The sequence below is a fragment of the Abramis brama genome (assembly GCF_963993115.1).
Source record: "Abramis brama genome assembly, chromosome: 8".
Taxonomy (NCBI): Eukaryota; Metazoa; Chordata; class Actinopteri; order Cypriniformes; family Leuciscidae; genus Abramis; species Abramis brama.
The window spans coordinates 42,091,130-42,112,699 of NC_139970.1; the positions used below are offsets into that span (position 1 = coordinate 42,091,130).

General features: G+C 36.8%; 1 protein-coding gene across 6 annotated transcripts in view; it reads right to left on the minus strand.

Moving 5' to 3' along the window:
• Positions 1–20,920, minus strand: part of LOC311088355 (SWI/SNF-related matrix-associated actin-dependent regulator of chromatin subfamily A-like protein 1) — a 22,553-nt gene extending 1,633 nt beyond the window's left edge. The window contains exons 1-17 of one of the 6 annotated variants that reach the window (XM_084122380.1): positions 20,854–20,909; positions 20,606–20,707; positions 19,884–20,107; positions 16,892–17,174; positions 16,205–16,255; positions 15,597–15,857; positions 14,785–14,835; positions 14,078–14,261; positions 13,404–13,554; positions 11,148–11,309; positions 9,514–9,579; positions 7,534–7,674; positions 6,323–6,541; positions 6,080–6,150; positions 4,956–5,058; positions 3,570–3,752; positions 1,243–1,343 (exon numbers count right to left, since the gene is read on the minus strand). In XM_084122380.1, coding sequence (XP_083978506.1) covers positions 1,243–1,343; positions 3,570–3,752; positions 4,956–5,058; positions 6,080–6,150; positions 6,323–6,541; positions 7,534–7,674; positions 9,514–9,579; positions 11,148–11,309; positions 13,404–13,554; positions 14,078–14,261; positions 14,785–14,835; positions 15,597–15,857; positions 16,205–16,255; positions 16,892–17,174; positions 19,884–20,102 — 2,246 coding nt within the window. In that variant the 5' untranslated portion in view covers positions 20,103–20,107; positions 20,606–20,707; positions 20,854–20,909. Of the gene's footprint in view, positions 1–1,242; positions 1,344–3,569; positions 3,753–4,955; positions 5,059–6,079; positions 6,151–6,322; positions 6,542–7,533; positions 7,675–9,513; positions 9,580–11,147; positions 11,310–13,403; positions 13,555–14,077; positions 14,262–14,784; positions 14,836–15,596; positions 15,858–16,204; positions 16,256–16,891; positions 17,175–19,883; positions 20,108–20,605 lie in introns of all 6 variants that reach the window. The other 5 variants (XM_084122381.1, XR_014607493.1, XM_084122378.1 and 2 more) reach the window with 5 other exon arrangements.
• Between the last annotated feature and the right edge of the window lie 650 nt (positions 20,921–21,570).

The following is a 21,570-nucleotide window of genomic DNA, read 5'->3' on the forward strand; positions in this document are numbered from 1 at the left end:
GTTACAGCATCTAATATGTACAGTAGTGGGCAAAAGTGATGTCCAGACTAGGAAAATTGACATCTTCACACTTTAATCGAATATTATTCAAAATTTGTTAAAGATTTTATAAGCACATTGTGCAGTTGAGCTTGGAGTCGATTGTTTTATTAGTAATAATAACACAACGAAACATGCCAAATTGTGCTGACAATGACATCATTTTTATCCAGGCTGTCATACAAAGAAATTATGAATTATGAACAAGAGAGAACCATCGGAATATTAATAATAGATTATGTTGTAGTCAATGCATGCTTCTTTTTTTTTGCATAGTAAAATAAAACCTGTAACTGTAGTTTACCTTTTTTTGCCAAATAATTTTGTCAGATAAATACCTTAAACAAGCGTTTTGTTCTTCCCTCATGTATATGAGTATACATTACTCATATACGTAAGGTATTTATGACTCATATCATAAAAAGTATTTAAAAAAATATTAAATATTTTCCTCATATTTTGAAGGTTTTATTGAACTTGTAAGTCCAATAAAAACAAAACAAATATCCAGTCTGGACATCATTTTTGGACACTACTATATATCTATATATACTCTTAAGGATGAAGTATATATATATATATATACACACACACACACAATCTATACATGTATAATAGATAGATATCACAATAATAATTTTTCATAAACTTGCATCAAACCAACAAAACCAATCAACTGAATCATTCTGTTCCAGTTCTGAAGCCTTTTTTTGTTTAAATGTCCTGATATGTGACCCTGGTCCACAAAACCAGTCTTATGGGTTAATTTTTTTAAATTGAGATGTATACATCATCTGAAAGCTGAATAAGTAAGCTTTCCATTGATGTATGATTTGTTATGATAGGACAATATTTGGTCGAGATACAACTATTGTAAATCTGGAATCTGAGGGAGCAAAAAAATCAAAACATTGAGAAAATCTCCTTTAAAGTTGTTCATTTATGTTCACGATTGTGCTGCATTCACTCACAAAAATAAATGTTTTATATATTTACGGTAGGAAATTTACTAAATATCTTCATGGAACATGATCTTTACTTAATATCCTAATGATTTTTGGCATAAAAGAAAAAGCGATAATTTTGACCCATACAATGTATTGTTGGCTATTGCCACAGATAAACCCGTGCGACTCGTGACTGGTTTTGAGGTCCAGGGTCACATATATGTAGGTGACTGCAGGGGGGAATCGTTTTTTTTACCAAAGGTAATCGTCCGCAGTGCCTTTAGCAACCAGATAATGGATGTCCACATTACTGGTCTGTCCGATCCTGTGCACCCGGTCCTCTGCTTGAATCAGGACCTGAAGGAAACACATGTGTTTATTTAACAAGTAGTCTGGCAGCACTCTCAATATCAAGTCATTTTTCCATTCGACTGGCTTTCTGAACCCAGATGAGAGCTTGTTCCAGACTAAACTACTCTCCTGATTCATGGAAAATGCTTTTCAACTCGAGACGAGGCTTTTATCCGAGTCTGGCCGTCTAACCGTTTCTACGGGTACAGATTATACGACAGGAAGTCAGATCTGCATCACCTGAGAATCAAGGTTATCATGTACTAAAATCTAAATTCTTGACATAAAAAGAGTTTTATCAAAATCAAAATAACACCAGCAAGTAAAACAAAACAAAAAATGTGCAAAAAGACAAAGTCTAACATTTAAACTTGAGGTCTTGTATAATTCAGGGCTCCCACATCTCATGACCAATGAATCTCATGGTTACTGAAAAGCTTCTAATTTTTCACCTTCAATTGTAATGGTTTACAAAAGTTGCATTCACAAATTGCAGTTTCCAGCCAATGTGATATTTTAGATCTCCGCATGACTTTTCCAGGCCTGAAGCCACAGTTTTAAAGGATTAGTTCACTTCAGAATTAAAATTTCCTGATAATTTACTCTCCCCACGTCATCCAAGATATTCATGTCTTTCTTTCTTCAGTCGAAAAGAAATGAAGGTTTTTGAGGAAAACATTCCAGGATTTTTCTCCATATAGTGACTTCAATGGGGTCCAACGGGTTGAAGGTCCAAATGTGAGTTTCAGTGCAGCTTCAAAGTCTCGACACGATCCAGCCGAGGAATAAGAGTCTTATCTAGACAAACCAGCCGCCATTTTATAACAAAATAAACATTTATATAGAGACAGAGCGCAACGCGTCATAATCTGAAGACCACGCCCACCGGGGGGGAAACAATCCAACCGTCTCCATTGACTTTGCATTGCGAGAGGCTGCCTCCTTGTCATTTATGACTTATAACAAAAGACAGAAAAATGTCTAAAAGCTGCTGTGTGATAAGGTGTACAGCAAACAAGCTAAAAAACCCAGAAATAAGTTTTTATAATCTGTCGACCCCAAAAAAAAGAGCGTTTAAGGACACAAAAGTGGGTACAGGCTGGAACGAATGGGTAAATTGGGATCCTGACACTCAGTATGCACTAAAAAATGCAGTAAACATTTTGTCACTGGTAAGTCAAATATCCAAATGTCAGTTTTATATATTACATTTTTGTAAGCTAAGCTATACTGTCGCCGATTACGTTCCCTGCTCCAGTGGACGTAGTTCTCAGAGTAATATGACACCTTGCGCTCTGTTTCAATTGCCTGTACCCACTTTTGTGTCCTTAAATGCTTGTTTTTTGGGGTCGACAGATTATAAAAACTTATTTCTGGGTTTTTTAGCTTGTTTGCTGTACACCATGTCACATAGCAGCTTTTAGACATTGTTTTGTTTTTTGTTATAAGTCAGAAATGACAAGGAGGCAGCCTCTCACAATGCAAAGTCAATGGAGACGTTTGGATTGTTTTCCCCCCTGGTGTGGGCGTGACGTAAATACGCTCTGTCTCTATACTTTTAACCACAAATGCTCGTCTTGCACTAGCTGTGATGCACCACACATTACATCACGCGTTGAAAGGTCACGCGAGTTCCGGTTAAAAAAATAAGGTACCGACCCAGTGTTGACAAATCGAACATGCAAAGACTAAGTCAAACGCCATTTACAAATAAATAAATAAATAAAAGGTAAAACAACGATGTCGGACCATTTTGAAGTTGGAGGAGAAAATGAGATGGAGTGTTTTGCCCTATCCTACATTTCTGAACCAGTACACGCGTGACCTTTCCAATGTGATGACGTAATGTGTGGCGCATCACAGCTAGTGCAAGACGAGCATTTGTGGTTAAAAAGTATATACAGTAAATGTTTATTTTTTTAATAAAATGGCGGCTGGTTTGTCTAGATAAGACTCTTATTCCTCGGCTGGATCGTGTCGAGACTTTGAAGCTGCACTGAAACTCACATTTGGACCTTCAACCTGTTGGACCCCATTGAAGTCACTATATGGAGAAAAATCCTGGAACGTTTTCCTCAAAAACCTTCATTTCTTTTCAACGGAAGAAAGAAAGACATGAACATCTTGGATAACATGGGGGAGTAAAATGATCAGGAGATTTTAATTCTGAAGTGAACTACTCTAAGTTCCCCTGATGAGTGTGGGAACCCTGTAGATCTGTTGGCGTCTCACTCCCGGGTTCCAGAAGAGCTCGGCGAAGACCACGAGGTCGGCCGAGTGCAGCGTGATTCCCATGTTAGCGGCCGTGATGGACAGAACCGCCACGCAGCTCTTCTGGGAAGACTGGAACCTGTTACACAACTGCTGTCGATCCGCTGACGGCGTCGATCCGTCTATACGAATGTAATTGATTCCCTGCACACAAACACAACCATGTCAACACAGTCCTAGTGCTCTTATACAGTCAAAACAAAAATTATTCAGACACCAGATATCATTTTATTTTAGTTAATTTATGTTAGTGAGAAAAACAAAATAAAGTAAAATGTGGCATATTATAACCAAAAAGTCTTCATACAGTGACATTTATACAAATTTGTTACCAAATATTATTCAGACACTTTGACCTGATCATGTTTTGCTGAAGTGTGTTTTCTTTAATTGCTAATGCTCTTTTTACACACAGACTGAACAAAATGAAGCATTGCTTGCTAATCAGTTGAGCTAAACTGGTATTATCTAATTGTGAAGTTAAATTTAACAGCTGACAGATATTCAACATAATTAATCTGTGAGACGGTCTAACAGAAGGACGGACAAAACCAGTGAAATATCAACTGATTTGATCATATTTTATTACCATTTTCTAAACTATAGCGAATAAACTGAGATCATGTGAGAATAGGTGTTTGAATAAATTTTGGTTTGACTGTACATCCAACTCAACTATTACATACAAACCAGGCCGGCACAAAATCACTCTACACCTCGTATGAACGTTTATTAGTTAATTTATCAGCTAATTACTCTCACATTAAGGCTGATATCGGATCAATTTAATAAACAATACTAAAATACACTATAGACTAGAAATAAAGACATCATACCATACATTACTGTACACTTCTGGCCAAAAGTGTGTTATAATTATGATTTTTGAACGTTTTTGAGAGAAGTCTCGTGTTCAATAAGTTAAATCGCATTCATGTGATCAAAAATACAGTAAAACTATAAAAAAAGCTGTTTTCGATGTGATTATACTGTGAAATGTAATTTATTTCCGTGATTTAAAGCTGAATTTTCAGCATCATTACTCCAGTCTTCAGTGTCACATGATCCTTCAGGAATCATTCTAATATGCATCACTCCAATAATGTATAGCATGATGATGAGAACTATTCCTACTATAGAAAAACAAATATTGTTTATTATTACAAATATTATTTCAGCTAATTTGACTACAAGTCTAATACTCTCAGCTCCATTAAAAGTATTTTACCAAATTTGGATTCATTTAATAAAAAAAAATTTGAATTAAAGTCTGTCAGCTGATGGCAAATGTTTAAGAAAGTTTGTTTTGTTTTGTTGTTTGTGGGGAAGAAGTAAATGTGGACAGACCTTCTCACCGAGTTCTTTGGTTATACTATCCAGCACCAGTTTGTGATGAGCAAACACCAGAAACTTCTCTCGTCCGCACTCCAGTGTGTCTGAGATGTACTCCCTGAGGAATGCATTAAAACACTGTTATTTTAATATCTTTCATATAAATATATTCTGTTTTCACTTTCAATTTAGTATTTTTTTTCAGCAATTTTTTTTTTTTAATACATTTTTTAGTTAATATTTTAAAATTAACTAAATAAAAAAAGAAGTAATTAGTACTTTATGTTAAACTAAACGAAAAGGAGCTGAAATATATTTTATTTTATTTTAGTTAACGCTTATTTTGTTCAAAGTAACAAAAATCATTTTTATGGTTTTAGGGTATGTTTGCATGACATCCATGTACTAAAAAAGGAAAAGTTTTTCCTTTACTTTTCTCACATACAGACGACATTGTTGTCCCCCGTTCACACTGATCTGCGAAAGCGATTCACATGGCTGTAATATGCTGCCAGGCCAGTAGATGGCGATGTCACTTTGTAAAGAAAAACTATGTGGCTATAGACTGAACCTGTAATATGCGTGCGCATGACGTCACTGAAGACGATAACAGTATCGTTTTCAGAAACTTGCACTTTGAAACACGCTTTCAATAGTTTGCGTTCTCAGGCGCACAAAACGGCGTTGTCGTGTAAATGAACGGCCAAATGCATAAAAAGTTTTACGTTTCTAGTTGTAGTGTAAACGGCCCCTTGCTTTTAGTTGATGATAATAACCCTAGAATAATCATATGCTTTAGAAAACACACTATATATAAACCATAAGTCATGTAAGCTTGTGTATTAAGACAATTTAATAAAAAAAAAATTCAAGTGTGCTTGAAGCTGTACACTGCACGAGTTTACCGGTAACTATGGCAACAGCAACATTATAAAAACACCAGTTTTTGATATTAAATCAGAAAAATACTTAATAAAAGTCTGCTTATGGTTAACGTATTAATATAAAATGTGTATTTTTACAACGGCTTGATTTTATGCATCTAACTATTTGAATGTACATGAATCTTTTAATAATAATAATGCATGTTTCTCCATAAAGGACCTGTGTGAAGCTGAGCTCGTACTAGTCAAACGTACATGATGGCTCTGATCTTGGCCTCTGCTGTGTGGTTGAAGAAAACCAGGAGTGCTTCCTTTTCTTGTGACTTCTGCACATGAACACAGAAAAGCTCATCAGAGACAGTAACAGCACAAATCCTGTCAATCATTCATGTTCATGTCGTTCCAAACCAATAAAAAGAAGAATTTCTGAAGAAAATAACGACAGAATTTCCTCAGAACACGAGTTATTTTCAGAGATGTATAGTAGTTTGCGCTCACGTTGTGGTATCCTTTGGCGAGCTGTTTGGCAGAGGCGTTGAGAGCAGCTTTGGTGCGCGAGTTGATGCCGTCTGTGGTCACTGTGACCACCTTACGCTGTTTGGCAGGGAGCTGAGAGAGCACTTCTGATTTGAGCCGTCTGAGCATCAGAGACTCCTCCAGAAGAAGCTTGAGTTCGCTCAGATGAGACGAGCCGGAGTAATCCCAACCCCACGGGAGCTGCAGTCAGAGACACACCTTCACTATACACCCTTTTCACACGATGACCGCTTTTTCCCAATAGAACTGAAAGGGTTAGTTCACCCAAAAATGAAAATTCTGTCAGTAATTACTCTCCCTCATGTTGTTCCAACCCCGTAAGACTTTCGTTCATCTTCGAAAACACAAATTAAGATATTTTTGATGAAATCTGAGAGCTGTCTCACTCCTCCATAGACTTCTAGGTAATCGATATCTGCCATCCCAGAAAAGTTAGTAAAGACATCGTTAAAATAGTCCAAGTGACTACAGTGGCTCAACCTGAGGTTTATCAAGCGACGAGAAAACTTTTTGTGCGCAAAAACAAAACAAAAATAACGACTTTATTCAACTATTCATTTTCTTCTGTGTGTTTCTCTGAGTGAGTTCACGAGTGTAACAGCGCAGCACTTCTGGGTTGTACGTCAGAACGGAGGCTCACTATTGGCCGACGCTGGTCATGTGTGTGATGCGTGTGATGCCGGCCAATGGTGAGCCTACGTTCTGACGTACAACCCAGAAGCGTTGCGCTGTTACACTACGAATGAATGAGAATACTTGAATAAAGTCGTTCTTTTTGTTTTGTTTTTGCGCACAAAAGGTATTCTCGTCGCTTGATAAACTTAAGGTTGAGCCACTGTAGACACTTGGACTATTTTAACGATGTCTTCACTAACTTTCTGGGCCTGCAAGTTTCAATAACATAAAAGCCTATGGAGGAGTGATCCAGCTCTCAGATTTAATCAAAAATATCTTAATTTGTGTTCCGAAGATGAACGAAAGTCTTACGGGGTTGGAACAACATGAGGGAGAGTGATTACTGACAGAATTTTCATTTTTGGGTGAACTAACACTTTAAGCGCAGCCTTTGTGATTTGATAATCGCACTAAGCCATATCACATTTCTGTTTATTTTGATTAATCGTGCAGCCCTACACTGAACCAAGAACACACCTGTATAGAGATGGACGCACCTGTTTAGCATCACAGTATCGTGTGCCGAAGTCATGGAAGCGTGGAAACAGGGAAGGCTTGACAGCCAGGATCTGAGTGTACAGCTCAGCCGGTCTGGACATGGCAGGCGTTCCCGACAGCAGGATCACTCTCTTAGCGGCCTGTTTCATCACAGATCTTTCATTAGAAGCATCAGAGACGAGTTTTCATCACTGCATTATTATCAAAAATTATAAATTGTTGACAGTTTTTTATTTTTTGCAGATATTTGTTTGATGTACACTACCGGTCAAAAGTTTGGGGTCAGTAAGATTTTTAATGTTTTTAAAAGAAGTCTCTTCTGCTCACCAAGGCTGCATTTATTTGATTAAAAATACAAACAAAAACAGTCATATTGTGAAATATTATTCCAATTTAAAACAGCTGTTTTCTATGTGAATATACAGTAAAGTGTAATTTATTCCTGTGATCAAAGCATCATTACTCCAGTCTTCAGTGTCACATGATCCTTCAGGAATCATTCTAATATGATGATTTGATGCTCAAGAAACATTTATGATTATTATCAATGTTGAAAACAGTGTACAATTTTTTTCCCAAAATTCTTTGATGAATAGAAAGTTCAAAAGAACAGAATTTATTTAAAATAGAATATTTTCTAACATTATAAATGTCTTTACTGTAACTTTTGATCAGTTTAACTCACCCTTGATGAATAAAAGTATTGATTTATTTTATTTCTTTCCCCCAAAAATAAAATAAAAATTCTTACTGACCCCAAACTTTTGAACGGTAGTGTTTAATATTACAAAAGCTTCTATTTCAGATAAATGCTGTTCTTTTGAACTTTCTATTCATCATAGCATCATGAAATAAAAATGTAAAAAACAACACTGATAATAATCAGAAATGTTTCTTGAGCATCAAATCATCATATTAGAATGATTTCTGAAGGATCATGTGACACTGAAGACTGGAGTAATGATGCTTTCATCACAGGAATAAATTACACTTTACTGTATATTCACATAGAAAACAGCTGTTTTAAATTGGAATAATATTTCACAATATTACTGTTTTGTTTGTATTTTTAATCAAATAAATGCAGCCTTGGTGAGCAGAAGAGACTTCTTTAAAAAACATTAAAAATCTTACTGACCCCAAACTTTTGAACGGTAGTGTATAAATTAATCCATGATCTTGTGCCACCACATTTTACACAATGTGTGACATTCTGTAAGGACAATTCTAGGGAAACCAGGGCATCCGTTCAGTGAAATTTAAGAAAACAGCTTTTTCATTTAGAGCAGCAGAAAGATGAAATTCAGTGCCTGTTCATATTAGAAAGTGTACATCATTTTAAAACTGCAAAAATGTGATCATTCATTTGGATTTTTTGTTGTTGTGATTTGATATTGTGATGTTGCAATTTGGTATATTGTGATGTGATATTATTATTATTATTATTTCCTTCTTTTTCCTGGATTGTAATGGAGTGCTGTAATTTTCTACAACAAAATCCTGCCCAGGGACCACAGATGCAAATTAGCTATCTAGCTAACTCTGGCACAACATTTGTTGTGCACGGTCACTGTTAAATAAATTAACTAAACTAAACTAAACTAAACTAAACTAAACTAAACTAAACTAAACTAAACTAAACTAAACTAAACCACCTCTATTTTAGTGTGAAATAACAAATAGAGTATTTAATATGATTATTAACAACAATAATAATTATTATAATTCTAACTGTAAATTACAGACTAAAGTCAAATTAACATACTAATATTAATGGCTGTCTTAATTTTAACTTTTATGGTTTTCTGGGCAACATTTTGGCTTGGTAGACATTTACATTTGGTTTCGAGACACAGCTAGTGTCTGTGAACTCTAGACAGATTTCAAACTTTAATAGCACAGGGCAGGATCAACCAAACCGCAGTGTTTTAGACTTCACCTCTATGAATGATGCCTAAAATAAGCCTGAAGCAGCAAACCTTGAGCAGAGGAAGAGCCGCCCGACAGCGAGCAGTTTTCATGTTCTTCAGGAAGTGAGACTCGTCCTGTACACAAACAAACAAACAAACAAACAACAAACAGAAAACAGGAAGAATTCAGATCACATCCTGCTGCTGGATCCACTTTGGAAGAGCTCAAAAGAGCTTTTAAAAGTCTTGATATTTGAAGGATATAGGGATGCTGAGTCGGTGGCTACTAGAAAGAATACTACGGGTTTTTTTTAAAGTGATATTTCACCGCTGGAAAGATGAATGTGTATTTAAATTGGGTCATTTATGTAGTAGAAATGTGAAATTATTTTAGAAGTTGGTGCCTTCTAGACTGAGAAAAGCCAGAAAATGTATTTTTGGCTCATGTGGATGAAAGACAACAACTCCCAGAATGCACTTGCTTCGCTGACCAACTTTTTTGATGCGCATCAGGAAATTGATTCAGTAAATGTGTTTCCATCAGTTTATATTACGGCTGCATGATATTGAAGAAAAATGCGATATGCCATAACTCATTATATAATGCAATATAATTCGATATGCGATACGATAATGCTTAAAGTGTGTAAAATAGACTTAAATTATCTTAAAAATATATTTAAAATTATATAACCTACATATGCGTTTCTTTTTGTGACAATAAAAATCCCTACAGCTTCTGAAAGTGAACATCAGAGTTTTACTGTAGCGTAAGAAGTGTTATTTTAACATCAGTGTAAACCACGGGGTTCAGGTTATCCTACATTAGGGTTATTAAACAACAGAAACTGAATAATCAAATGTAAAAATAAAACTCTGCTTAGTTTTCACTGTATAAATTAAAAATACACTGATTCTTATTAAAGCTACAAAAGTTATTCAGCCAAGAGCAGTGAGTGATTTTCTCTTTGTCTTTTGTTCATGACCCCAGTTACTGCACTGCAAAAAATGCTTTTCTTAGTATTTTTGTCTGGTTTCCAGTCCAAATATCAAAAAATTCTTAAATCAAAATGCATTTTCTAGATAAGTAAAATTAGATAAGATATTATGTCTTGTTTTCCGGGGGAATTAATCAAAATTAAGTGAGTTTTTGCTTAAAACAAACAAAATGATCTGTCCATGGGGTTAATTAATTAATTCAAACAGAAACAAGATTATTTTTCTTACCCCATGGACAGATCATTTTGGTTGTTTTAAGCAAAAACTCACTTAATTTTGATTTATTTCCCCAGAAAACAAGACATAATATCTTATGGTGTTTTACTACTTTAGTAAATGCATCTTAATTTAAGAATTTTTAGATATTTGGACTGGAAACAAGACAAAAATACTAAGTAAGAAAAGCATTTTTTGCAGTGTGCAAGCTGTTGCGATATGCATATTGCGATATATACATTTGCGATATTTCGATAATTTCGATATATTGTGCAGCCCTAGTTTATATGCATGTTTTCTTATCGGATAAAACATTTTACCGACTCAACTGAGCGCATATTTGCGTTTCCAACCAGCGTTTTTTATGCGATATCCCAAAATGCGCATTAAAATAGGTGGATGGAAACATGGCTATAGACACATGCACAAGCTAAAGTTCTAATGCAGTCAGTAAATGAGAGTGATTAGAAGAGCGTCTCAGCTCTCACCATAATGATGACACTGAAGGGGCTGGACGGCTGCTGTTTGTCCATCTTGTTGAGCAGGTCGTAGCTGATGATGTTGATGAGACCGGAGCGCAGGCTGTCTCGGCCTGTAACCACCACATTAATGCTGTCGGCTCTCACAGAAGGCAGCCATCGGCGGAACGCCTGAGGGAAAAGGGTGAGAAATCAAGTCTTTGAGTGACTTTTTCTGCAATTTCAGCTGTTTTGAAGAAGTTGATTCGTGTGACTAAAAGCTTACAAAAGGAACACCGCAAAATCTTCAACATTTCCCTTCAAACTTTAAAATCTACCATGACGAATCCCTGCTGGGGAAGAGGCGGATTTGTCCTTCCTCAAGGGTGCAGCGATAGAAAATATGAATTAATAAATCAGATTTCACATCAGGCATCCGCTTATAAAAAGAAGACCTGACAGCTGGTGCTTTTTGGTGTGTAGAAACACAGATGCCATTTATTTATCAATTGCAAAATGTGAACAGATCTTTTTTTTTATATTTTGGTGTCTGTAATGCTGCTTCATAAACTACCACTCAGAACTGCTTTTTAATAAACACCCAATTATGAACGGTCCACTATTCTAATGTAGAAAACAAGTGTATTATGGTACTTTTTATTCTCTGAAATATTGAAATGCAAAAGTATTATTTAAAATAATGTACTGTATAAAGATTATTAGTGCTTAGGTAAACATGTGACCATTGCATTTTTTTAAATAAAATTTTAGCTGTGCTCCTGTGTCATCTTAAAGCACTCACCACTGCTTGAAACCCATGAAAAATATGAAAAATAACGTATCTGTCATGGGCAGTCACACAAAAACTGTTTATTCTGAATCTCAGATGGAAATAGTTTTTTTAACCAGTTAGATCTACTCTTTCACGAGTTCACATGTTAATGAAATCTGATGTAATATTATAATGCGTATTTGGCTTGGGGGGGGAGGGCTCCGAGCTCGGAATTCAGCCCGACCCCAGAGTACTCCCCCCTATAAATGTATAGATCATAGGTATCTATGAGCAGACCCAGCCGAATGTGAGGTGATGGGGTGGTGGCGGGATGCTGAGAAATTAGTCATGAGACACGAGGTAAGGGAAGGCTTTATTTATACTGGCTTCTTCTTGTGCTGATTGGATGATTACCTGAACATGCTCCTCCCGAACTTTGTTACATAAAACTTCATTTTGTTCAGCAAGGATGCATTAAATTGATCAGAAGTGTCAGTAGGCGCGTTTCCATTACAGATTTGCGCAAAACTTTTGCGATTTTTCTAAATGTCGACAAAAAACTATTGCAAAATGACAGCATTTCCATTAACCGATGTTATGCGACTAAAACGTCATTTTTCCTCTCGCGACAAGTCAATCCAAAAATCATGGCGACGGACGTTAGTAGGTTATATATATCCCAGCCACCGCACAAGACATTATTATTATTAATCGAAGGAGACGTATGTGTGTTATCCAATCATTAATGGCAAGGAAAGACCCTTATACTGTGAGCGGCTCATATGAGGTGTTTCTGGGTGTTTCTCCCTCATTTCTGCTTCGAGGTCTTGATTGTGGCATTTCTTTGAGGTTTAGAATCCAGTATTCCTGTAATTCTTTTATCTTTTATGAATTTAATAAAGAACTGTCTCGTATTCTGTCCAAACACACTGCGTCATCTACGTCAGCTGACCTGGAAATGCGCAAAAACTTTTTCCATTGCAGTTTTGCGAAATATTCCTTTTTCGAATTGCCTTAAAAACCACCTCATGCAAGCGTAAAAACTGTTTTGCGATAAATGGGAGTTTTTGCGAAATTGGCGTGTTTCCATTGGGCGTATTTTCAATTTGAAGGGTAATGGAAACGTGGCTAGTGTCTACTTCAAATAAATTCTTCTTTTGTTCTTTTGAACTTTCTATTCATCATGGAATCTTGAAACAAATGTATCAGTTTCAGCAGCAGCACAACTGTTTTCAAAATTTATAATAATCAGTTTCTTGAGCAGCAAATCATAATTAGAATGATTTCTGTAGGATCATGTGACACTGGGGACTGGAGTAATGATGCTGAAAATTCAGCTTTGATCACAGGAATAAATTACATTTTGCAATATATCCACAGTTCTTTTGAGTTGTAATCACATTGCACTGTTTTTATTGTATTTTTGATCAGACTTGGTGAATAAAAACGGTAGTATAGGTGTGACATGCATCCTCAAAAAAACATCCCTGTAGTCTAAAAGTAAGTGTGTGTACCTCAGCCCATGTGAAGCGCACTGAGGACGGGGCGACCACCAGCAGAGGCCACTCACTCCTGTAGAAAGCAGCGATACAGATGGCCTGGACCGTTTTCCCCAGGCCCATGTCATCAGCCAGAAGCAAACGACCCTGTCTGGACACTGCAAAGCTGAGACATTAGCAAACATTACATTACATTCATGCATTTGGCAGATGCTTTTATCCAAAGAGTCTTGCATTGCATTCTAGGTAATACATTTATATCAGTTCATGCGAAACCGAACCTATAAACCTAGTGCCATGCTCGACTGTTTTAGCTACAGAAAATAACACTTTACAATAAGGTTCACTAGTTAACATTAGTTAATGTATTAACTAACATGAACTAACAATGAACAAAATATTTGTTATAGTATTTATTAATCTTTGTTAATGTTAGTTAATAAAAATACAGCTGTTCATTGTTAGTTCACAGTGCATTAACTAATGTTGACAAATACAACCTTTGATTTTAATAACGTATTAGTAAATGTTGAAATGAATAACTAAGATTAATAAGTGCTGAAGAAGTATTGTTCATTCTTAGTTCATGTTAACTAAGGTAGTTAACTAATGAACCTTATTGTAAAGTGTTACCAATGCACCAACTAACTTTCTATCTAACCAAACGATGTCTGGTAATGGAGACCTACTTGACTCCGTCTCTCTGGAAAGGCATGAGGCTGCGTGTGAGATGTTGATCTACGTGCGAGAGATCGGCCTCAGGAGGGACTGGAGCTCTGGACTCACTCTTCTCAAACTGAGCGCAGAAGGACTGGAGCACAGCGTGAGGTAAAGGCTCAATCTCCACCGCAGACAGCTCGTTCAGATCCACCACTAGACACAAGACAACATCAGCAACTGCTGTACATGTACTATATTTTACACCGGGTCAAAATTGCATTTGCAAAAATTATAAATAGGTTGCATCAGTGCACAAATCACATTTTCTTATTACATTGAGAAATTATGTAAAATACCAGTAAATAAAATAAAACATTTATAAACATATTAATATTAATATTCAAACATATTCATATAACGGTATTCAAAACAGAACAGGAATGAAAAATATACAGTATAAAACAACTTGCAAACCTGAAACTAGTGGCTATACAAATAAACTTGAGCTCATGTTCCTCTCTCATTTGGCACAAATCCAAATGTGTGCGCTTTGCACATGTTTGGCATGCTTGATGTTAATTGCATTATGAAAGTCACAGCATGTTTTAGATGATAAAAAAAGTGACTTATATTATAGAAAATACGGTACTCATTCAACTTTAAGGCCAAAACATAAAACAAGTACATGAACAAAGAATTCATTTAAATCAAATGAACAAAATTTTAAACAACTCACTGAGCTGCCCGTAGTCCTCCAGGAGGAAAGTCCACTTTCTGGTCTTCATGTCTAATAATATTCAAACAAAGAATAAAATGATCCCCGTCAAAGCCTTCTGGAACTTTCCACACACTTCGGTGACCAATTACTTTTTTTAAACACTAGAGGCACAAATCCTATGGGGTTTTTTTTGGAGTGTAAATACATACATTTATAATATTAAATATAAATATATTTAAAAGTATATTTTAATTATATCATTTAACTATAATATTTAGTTTGTCGTCCATTTTGCAGCCCTGTTACAGCAGGATTTTTATTTTATTATGCCTTAACATCGTGTCACCCAGGAAGTGACATCATTTGGAATAGTTCATCAAATTCAACCACTCGACCCCTGTATATATATAAATAAATAAAAAACATTTGTCTTTAATTTATGGGAAATGTAAGTTTGTCAATAACAAAATTATTCCAAAAACGGATTAAAAATGATCTAGTCACTACTGAGTGGCAACTAAATTTAGGCTAAATCTGTAACCGTTTATTGCATACTTTTTAAATTGTATAAATTTCATTTTGATTTTTATTATAAGAAATGAAAAAATCTTCTACCAGACTTAATTTTATAAAGATGCCTCATAAGGTTGCAAACCTTATAAAATTTAGAGAAAATAAAACAGTTAATATAAAAATTTTTTGTTTGACTTCGTTAATTAAATTTTCACTGACCGTGTGTTGAAAAGGAAAATCAAATTTTGATCAGTTATCTACCCAATTCTTGGAAAGTGACTTGCCTGTTTTTTGGCAATACATTTATTTCCACTCACCATAACATTTGGACGGCATTTGCTTGAAGATTGCAATAACATCAGCCTGGTATCCAATATCGACTTCCAGCCGAGAGCGAGACACTAAAACGCACTTCCCCTTTACCGTGGCTCCTGGTTTCTGCCAACCCTGACAGAGTCGCATCAGAGCTGCCAGAGCTGCCGCATCTTTAGGGCGACTGGTGGACGCTGAGATATTCAGCCCTTCCATCCCAGCCAGAGGTTTCAGAGAGACGGAGGGCAAACGCACTGCCTGCTCCACTGAAACACAAACCAACACCATTACACCCTGTGCCGAACCAGATAGTTGGATTATAATTAGTGCTGTGCAACGATTTTTGTAATATGCATGTATATATTTAAGAAATATTTGCATACATATATATATTATATATAAATATTCATATTTTATATATAAATAACACATTTTTCTTAAATATATACATGCATGTGTGTGTATTTATATATACAAAATATTTATACACATATATTATGCAAACACAAACTTTTATTCTGGATGCGATTAATCGTTGCCCAGCACTAAGTTTAATAGATGTACAGGTAATAGATGTACTCAAATATGCCAAGTAACGCTCATGAAGACGTACTGAGCATCTGGTAATCCTCAAGGCTGAAGTTCCACATTTTTGTAGCAGGATCTGTGACAGCAGAGAAATGACAAATGCATAAATATTATAGGCCATCAAGCATTTTCCTTTAAGATTAATTAGCATACACTGCAGTTTAAAAGTTTTTGATCGGTATGATTTTTAATGTTTTTAAAATAAGTCTCTTCTGCACACCAAGGCTGCATTTACATTTACATTTATTAATTTAGCACTTTTATCCAAAGCGACTTACAAATGAGAACAATAGAAGCAGTTAAACTAACAGTAGGACAACAATATGCAAGTGCTATGACCCTTCTCAGTTTAATCTAACACAGTAAATGTTAAACAAATTTTTTTTGTATTATTATTATAGAACAGAATAGAATAGAATAGTAGAGAAAGTGTTCGTATTACTGGATCAAGTGCTGTCAACACTAGCATTTATGTGATTAAAAACACACAAAAAAACAAATATAAAAACTATTTTATATTTTATATTAAAAAAAAACTAAAAAAAAAATATTGTGAAATATTATGACAATTTAAAATAATTGTTTTTTATTTTAATATATAGGAAAGTAGCTTCTTTTAAAAACATTAAAAATCTTACCGATCAAGAACTTTTGAATGGCAGTGTACATATGCAACGCTTTAAACTCTCTGTCAATAGTGGTCTGTCCTCACCGTAGTTCTTGGAGGGAATGCTTTTGAATACTGTGATGAGGTCTGCATGGTAGCCGACCTCCACTCGGAAGCGGTTTTCTGTGTGCGACACGCATCTCCCTTTCACGGACACCGCCGGCTTCTTCGCGGGGATATTTCCTCCTGCTTCAGGGAGTTTACATGGCCGCTTTTCTCCTGTTGCCGGTTTGTCCGCCTGTCCATAAAAGCTACACGTTGGAGAGGCAGTGTTGGAAGTTGGAGGTGTTGTCTTTGTACAGGGACCTTTAGAGTCTAAGGGCTGAGTCTGCAAAAATGAGCACAGAACTTCAGACACACACACCCAAAACACACTCTTCTACCTAGTAAATGAGTATTCATATAAACTTTATGCGTAAATGGCACCCATTTATTATACAAATAATGATGTTATGTATGATAATAGAACTAAATAAAAAGGTTTTAAGTTGGCATGAAAAAGCCTTGCCAGAAAGTTTGAAGAAGTTTTAAAAGCTTGAAGTTTGAAGATTTTTAGTTTTAAACAGTTTAAGTTTTAGTTTAGTAGTTTTAAAAGTTTGAAGTTTGAAGGTTTTCAGTTTAGAAATATTAGATAGAATGGAAAATGAGTCTTGATGGATTAGAAATAGTACACAGAATGGCAGCTAATGGAGTCTACACCCCCAAGACACATTTTTCTACCAAGTAATCGAGTATTCATATAAACTTTATGCGTAAATGGCAACCATTTATTATACAAATAATGGTGTTATGTATAATAATAGCAATTATGGGCACAAAATTCAAACACTTTTTAAATAAAATGTATATACACTGCTCAAAAAAATAAAGGGAACACTTTTTAATCAGAGAATAGCATCAAGTCAGTTAAACTCCTGGGATATTGATCTGGTCAGTTAAGTAACAGAGGGGGTTGGTAATCAGTTTCAACTGCTTTAGTGTTAATGAAATTAACAGCAGGTGCACTAGATGGGCAACAGTGAGACAACCCCCAAAACAGGAATGGTTTTACAGGTGGAGGCCACTGACATTTTTTCCCTACTCATCTTTTCAGACTGTTTTTCACCAGTTTTGCATTTGGCTAGGGTCAGTGTCACTACTGGTAGCATGAGGCGATACCTGGACCCTACAGAGGTTGCGCAGGCAGTCCAGCTCCTTCAGGATGGCTCATCAATACGTGCCATTGCCAGAAGGTTTGCTGTGTCTCCCAGCACAGTCTCAAGAGCATGGAGGAGATTCCAGGAAGACAGACAGCTACTCTAGGAGAGCTGGACAGGGCCGTAGAAGGTCCTTAACCCATCAGCAGGACCGGTATCTGCTCCTTTGTGCGAGGAGGAACATGATGAGCACTGCCAGAACCCTACAAAATGACCTCCAGCAGGCCACTGGTGTGAATGTCTCTGACCAAACAATCAGAAACAGACTTCATGAGGGTGGCCTGAGGGCCCGACGTCTTCTAGTGGGCCCTGTGCTCACTGCCCAGCACCAGGGAGCTCGATTGGCATTTCCCATTGAACACCAGAATTGGCAGGTCCGCCACTGGTGCCCTGTGGTTTTCACGAATGAGAGCAGGTTCACCCTGAGCACGTGACAGACAGGAAAGGGTCTGGAGAAGCCGTGGAGAATGTTATGCTGCCTGTAACATCGTTCAGCATGACCGGTTTGGTGGTGGGTCAGTGAGGGTCTGGGGAGGCATATCCATGGAGGGACGCACAGACCTCTGCAGGCTAGACAATGGCACCCTGACTGCCATTAGGTATCGGGATGAAATCCTTGGATCCATTGTCAGACCCTATGCTGGTGCAGTGGGTCCTGGGTTCCTCCTGGTGCACAACAATGCCCGGCCTCATGTGGCGAGAGCATGCAGGCAGTTCCTGGAGGATGAAGGAATGATACCATTGAAGGGCCACCACGCTCACCTGACCTACATCCAATAGAACACCTCTGGGACATTGTGTTTCGGTCCATCTGACATCACCTGGTTGCACCTCAGACTGTCCAGGAGCTCAGTGATGCGCTGGTCCAGATCTGGGAGGAAATACCCCAGGACACCATCCGTCGTCTCAGTAGGAGCATGTCCCGACGTTGTCAGGCATGCATACAAGCACGTGGGGGCCATACAAACTACTGAGAACCATTTTGAGTTGCTGCAATGAAATTTCAGCAAAATTGACAAGCCTGCTGCATCATTTTTTCACTTAGATTTCCGGGGTGTCTTTGAATTCAATCCTCTGTAGGTTGATTATTTTCATTTCCATCAAACGATGTGGCATCCTTTCTTTCATAACACATTACCCAGTCCATATTAGTATAGATATCCAGCATGATATTTTTCCCCATTGAGATCTGATGTGTTTTCAAAGTGTTCCTTTAATTTTTTTGAGCAGTGTAGTTGAAAACAGATTATTTTGACTATGGAAGTCAATGGGGTCCATCAACTGTTTGGTTACAGACGTTCTTCAAAATATCTTCTTTTGTGTAAGTAAATAATGACAAAATTGTCATTTTTGGGGGAACTATCCCTTTAAAGGGTCAGAGGTCACTCTTCCACCAGAACTAGACTTGTGTACAGATGTAAACGGAAGCCAGTGATATAGTTTATGAAGTCATAAATATGGATAATTTTCTTACAAAAATGCATGGCTTCGCTTCAGAAGGCCTTTATTAACCCTCTGGAGTCGTATGACTTACTTTTATGATGGATGGATGGACTTTTTTGGGCTTCAAAATCTCAGGTACCATTAACTCCCATTATAAAGCTTGGAAGAGCCCGGATATTTTTTTTATATAATTGTTTTTGGCTGAAAGAAGAAAGTCATATACACCTAGGATGGCTTGAGGGTGAGTAAATCATAGGGGTGAGCTAATCCTTTAAGCTATTGAGCAGAGCAGAAATAAATCAATAATTGACATCAGCTCTGCACATTGACTATCTGACACTCAAGCATAAAAATGAACTATATCAGAGTAATTTCTTCGTTCAGGAATGTGTGCCCACCTGTCGTGCAGTGTGAGCAGGTGCCCCTGGATGTGCCCGATCAGATGCAAACAGCTGGCCGTTCTTCGCTGGGCCTGGCTCTGCACAGACGGGGTGTGTGTGCTGGGTTTGGGCAGATCCAGGGGTGAGTTGAGCCTGTTTCTCAGCTCTTCTGGCCAGAGCGCGCTTTCTGTTCTCTTCTATCCTCCGCTGCTGCTCCGGTGTCAGACTCAGAGACATCACCGCTGTTAGTGATGAGCACAAACATAAGACACACCCCCAAAAACACACACACACACACACACACTGATGGAGTTTTGGTTCCTTGCCACTGTTGCCTTTGGCTTGCTTAGTTGGGGACACTTAATATTCAGCAATTTATTGATCTGCCTGCATTGACACCATTATATAAGAACTGAACTGAGCTGGACGATGACATCAATGTTTTCTCCATAGCAGCTATATATATAAATATATATAAATGAACTAAATTAATAACTTTTTTACAACAAAAATTAACCATTACTGAACTTACTTAAACTGGACTATGACGCTATTTTCTTCTAGATCTGCTGTACAGCAGAAACAAACTTTGTTGCATTATTTTCCTGTTACCACTGTGAAGCTGCTTTGAAACAATCTGTACTGTAAAAAGCGCTATATAAATAAAGGTGACTTGACACACACACACACACAGAGAGACTCTTGTCTCTTCCTAAAACGTACAGTAGCATAACACATACATGTCGTATTTTAAGCGTTCACATCAAGCGTACATCAACGTGTTACTGAAACCTTCTCAGTCTGCTTCCAGTATCGTTGTTTACATATTCTGCTTCTTGATGCTGTCGAAGTTCAGATCATAGAGGGTTTAAAACTGTCAAATCAAGTTGATTCAAACCCGAGTCATTTAATGTTTTGTTTTTTGAGTAATCTTAACGAGCGCGTGAAAAAAAGGTTAATTATTATTGGTTATAGAGATAAACTTTACCATTTACTTCAAAAGACGCGGCGAGGCGGATATGACAGAAAGACGTCACGTAACGTAACGTCAGTGCGCAGCGCTGCTGGTCGTACTGTGATGGACGCAAGCGTTCTCCAATGGGGAGGCCAGATGTGACCGGTGGGCGGGGCAAAGGGTCAACACGTTTATTTTAATATGGTAATAATAATATTCTTGGTAAATGTGCTTTACAATAAAAAAGAAGCGAAAGTAAGCTATTTTGTCACCGCTGCTAAGAGAAACAGGTTAGTTAAATTGTAAAGCACAAGTTATACTGGAGTTCATGTCTTTGTCACTTTTAGGCTGCTCCATGAATATTTTTAAGGACACTTTTTGCCATCGAAATGACTGGGGGAAAGTGTCCCGATCAACCTGGATTCACCCATATAAGATTTTATAAAAAAGAAAAAGAAATAAAAAAGTGAACATAAAATAATTTTTACGGTATAACGTTTTTTTTAAAGTGAAAAAAGAAGTTGAAAAAGTGAATATAGACATAATTACATTTAAGTCAAACTGCAAACATACAATAAAAGTGAATGGATGGACAGACGGAGATAATAGATAGATAGATAGATAGATAGATAGATAGATAGATAGATAGATAGATAGATAGATAGATAGATAGTTTTTTTTCTCACTCTGAAGCATCCAAAATTACAAAAAACGGTTTGATAATATTAAAAACGTCCAAATATGGTAAAG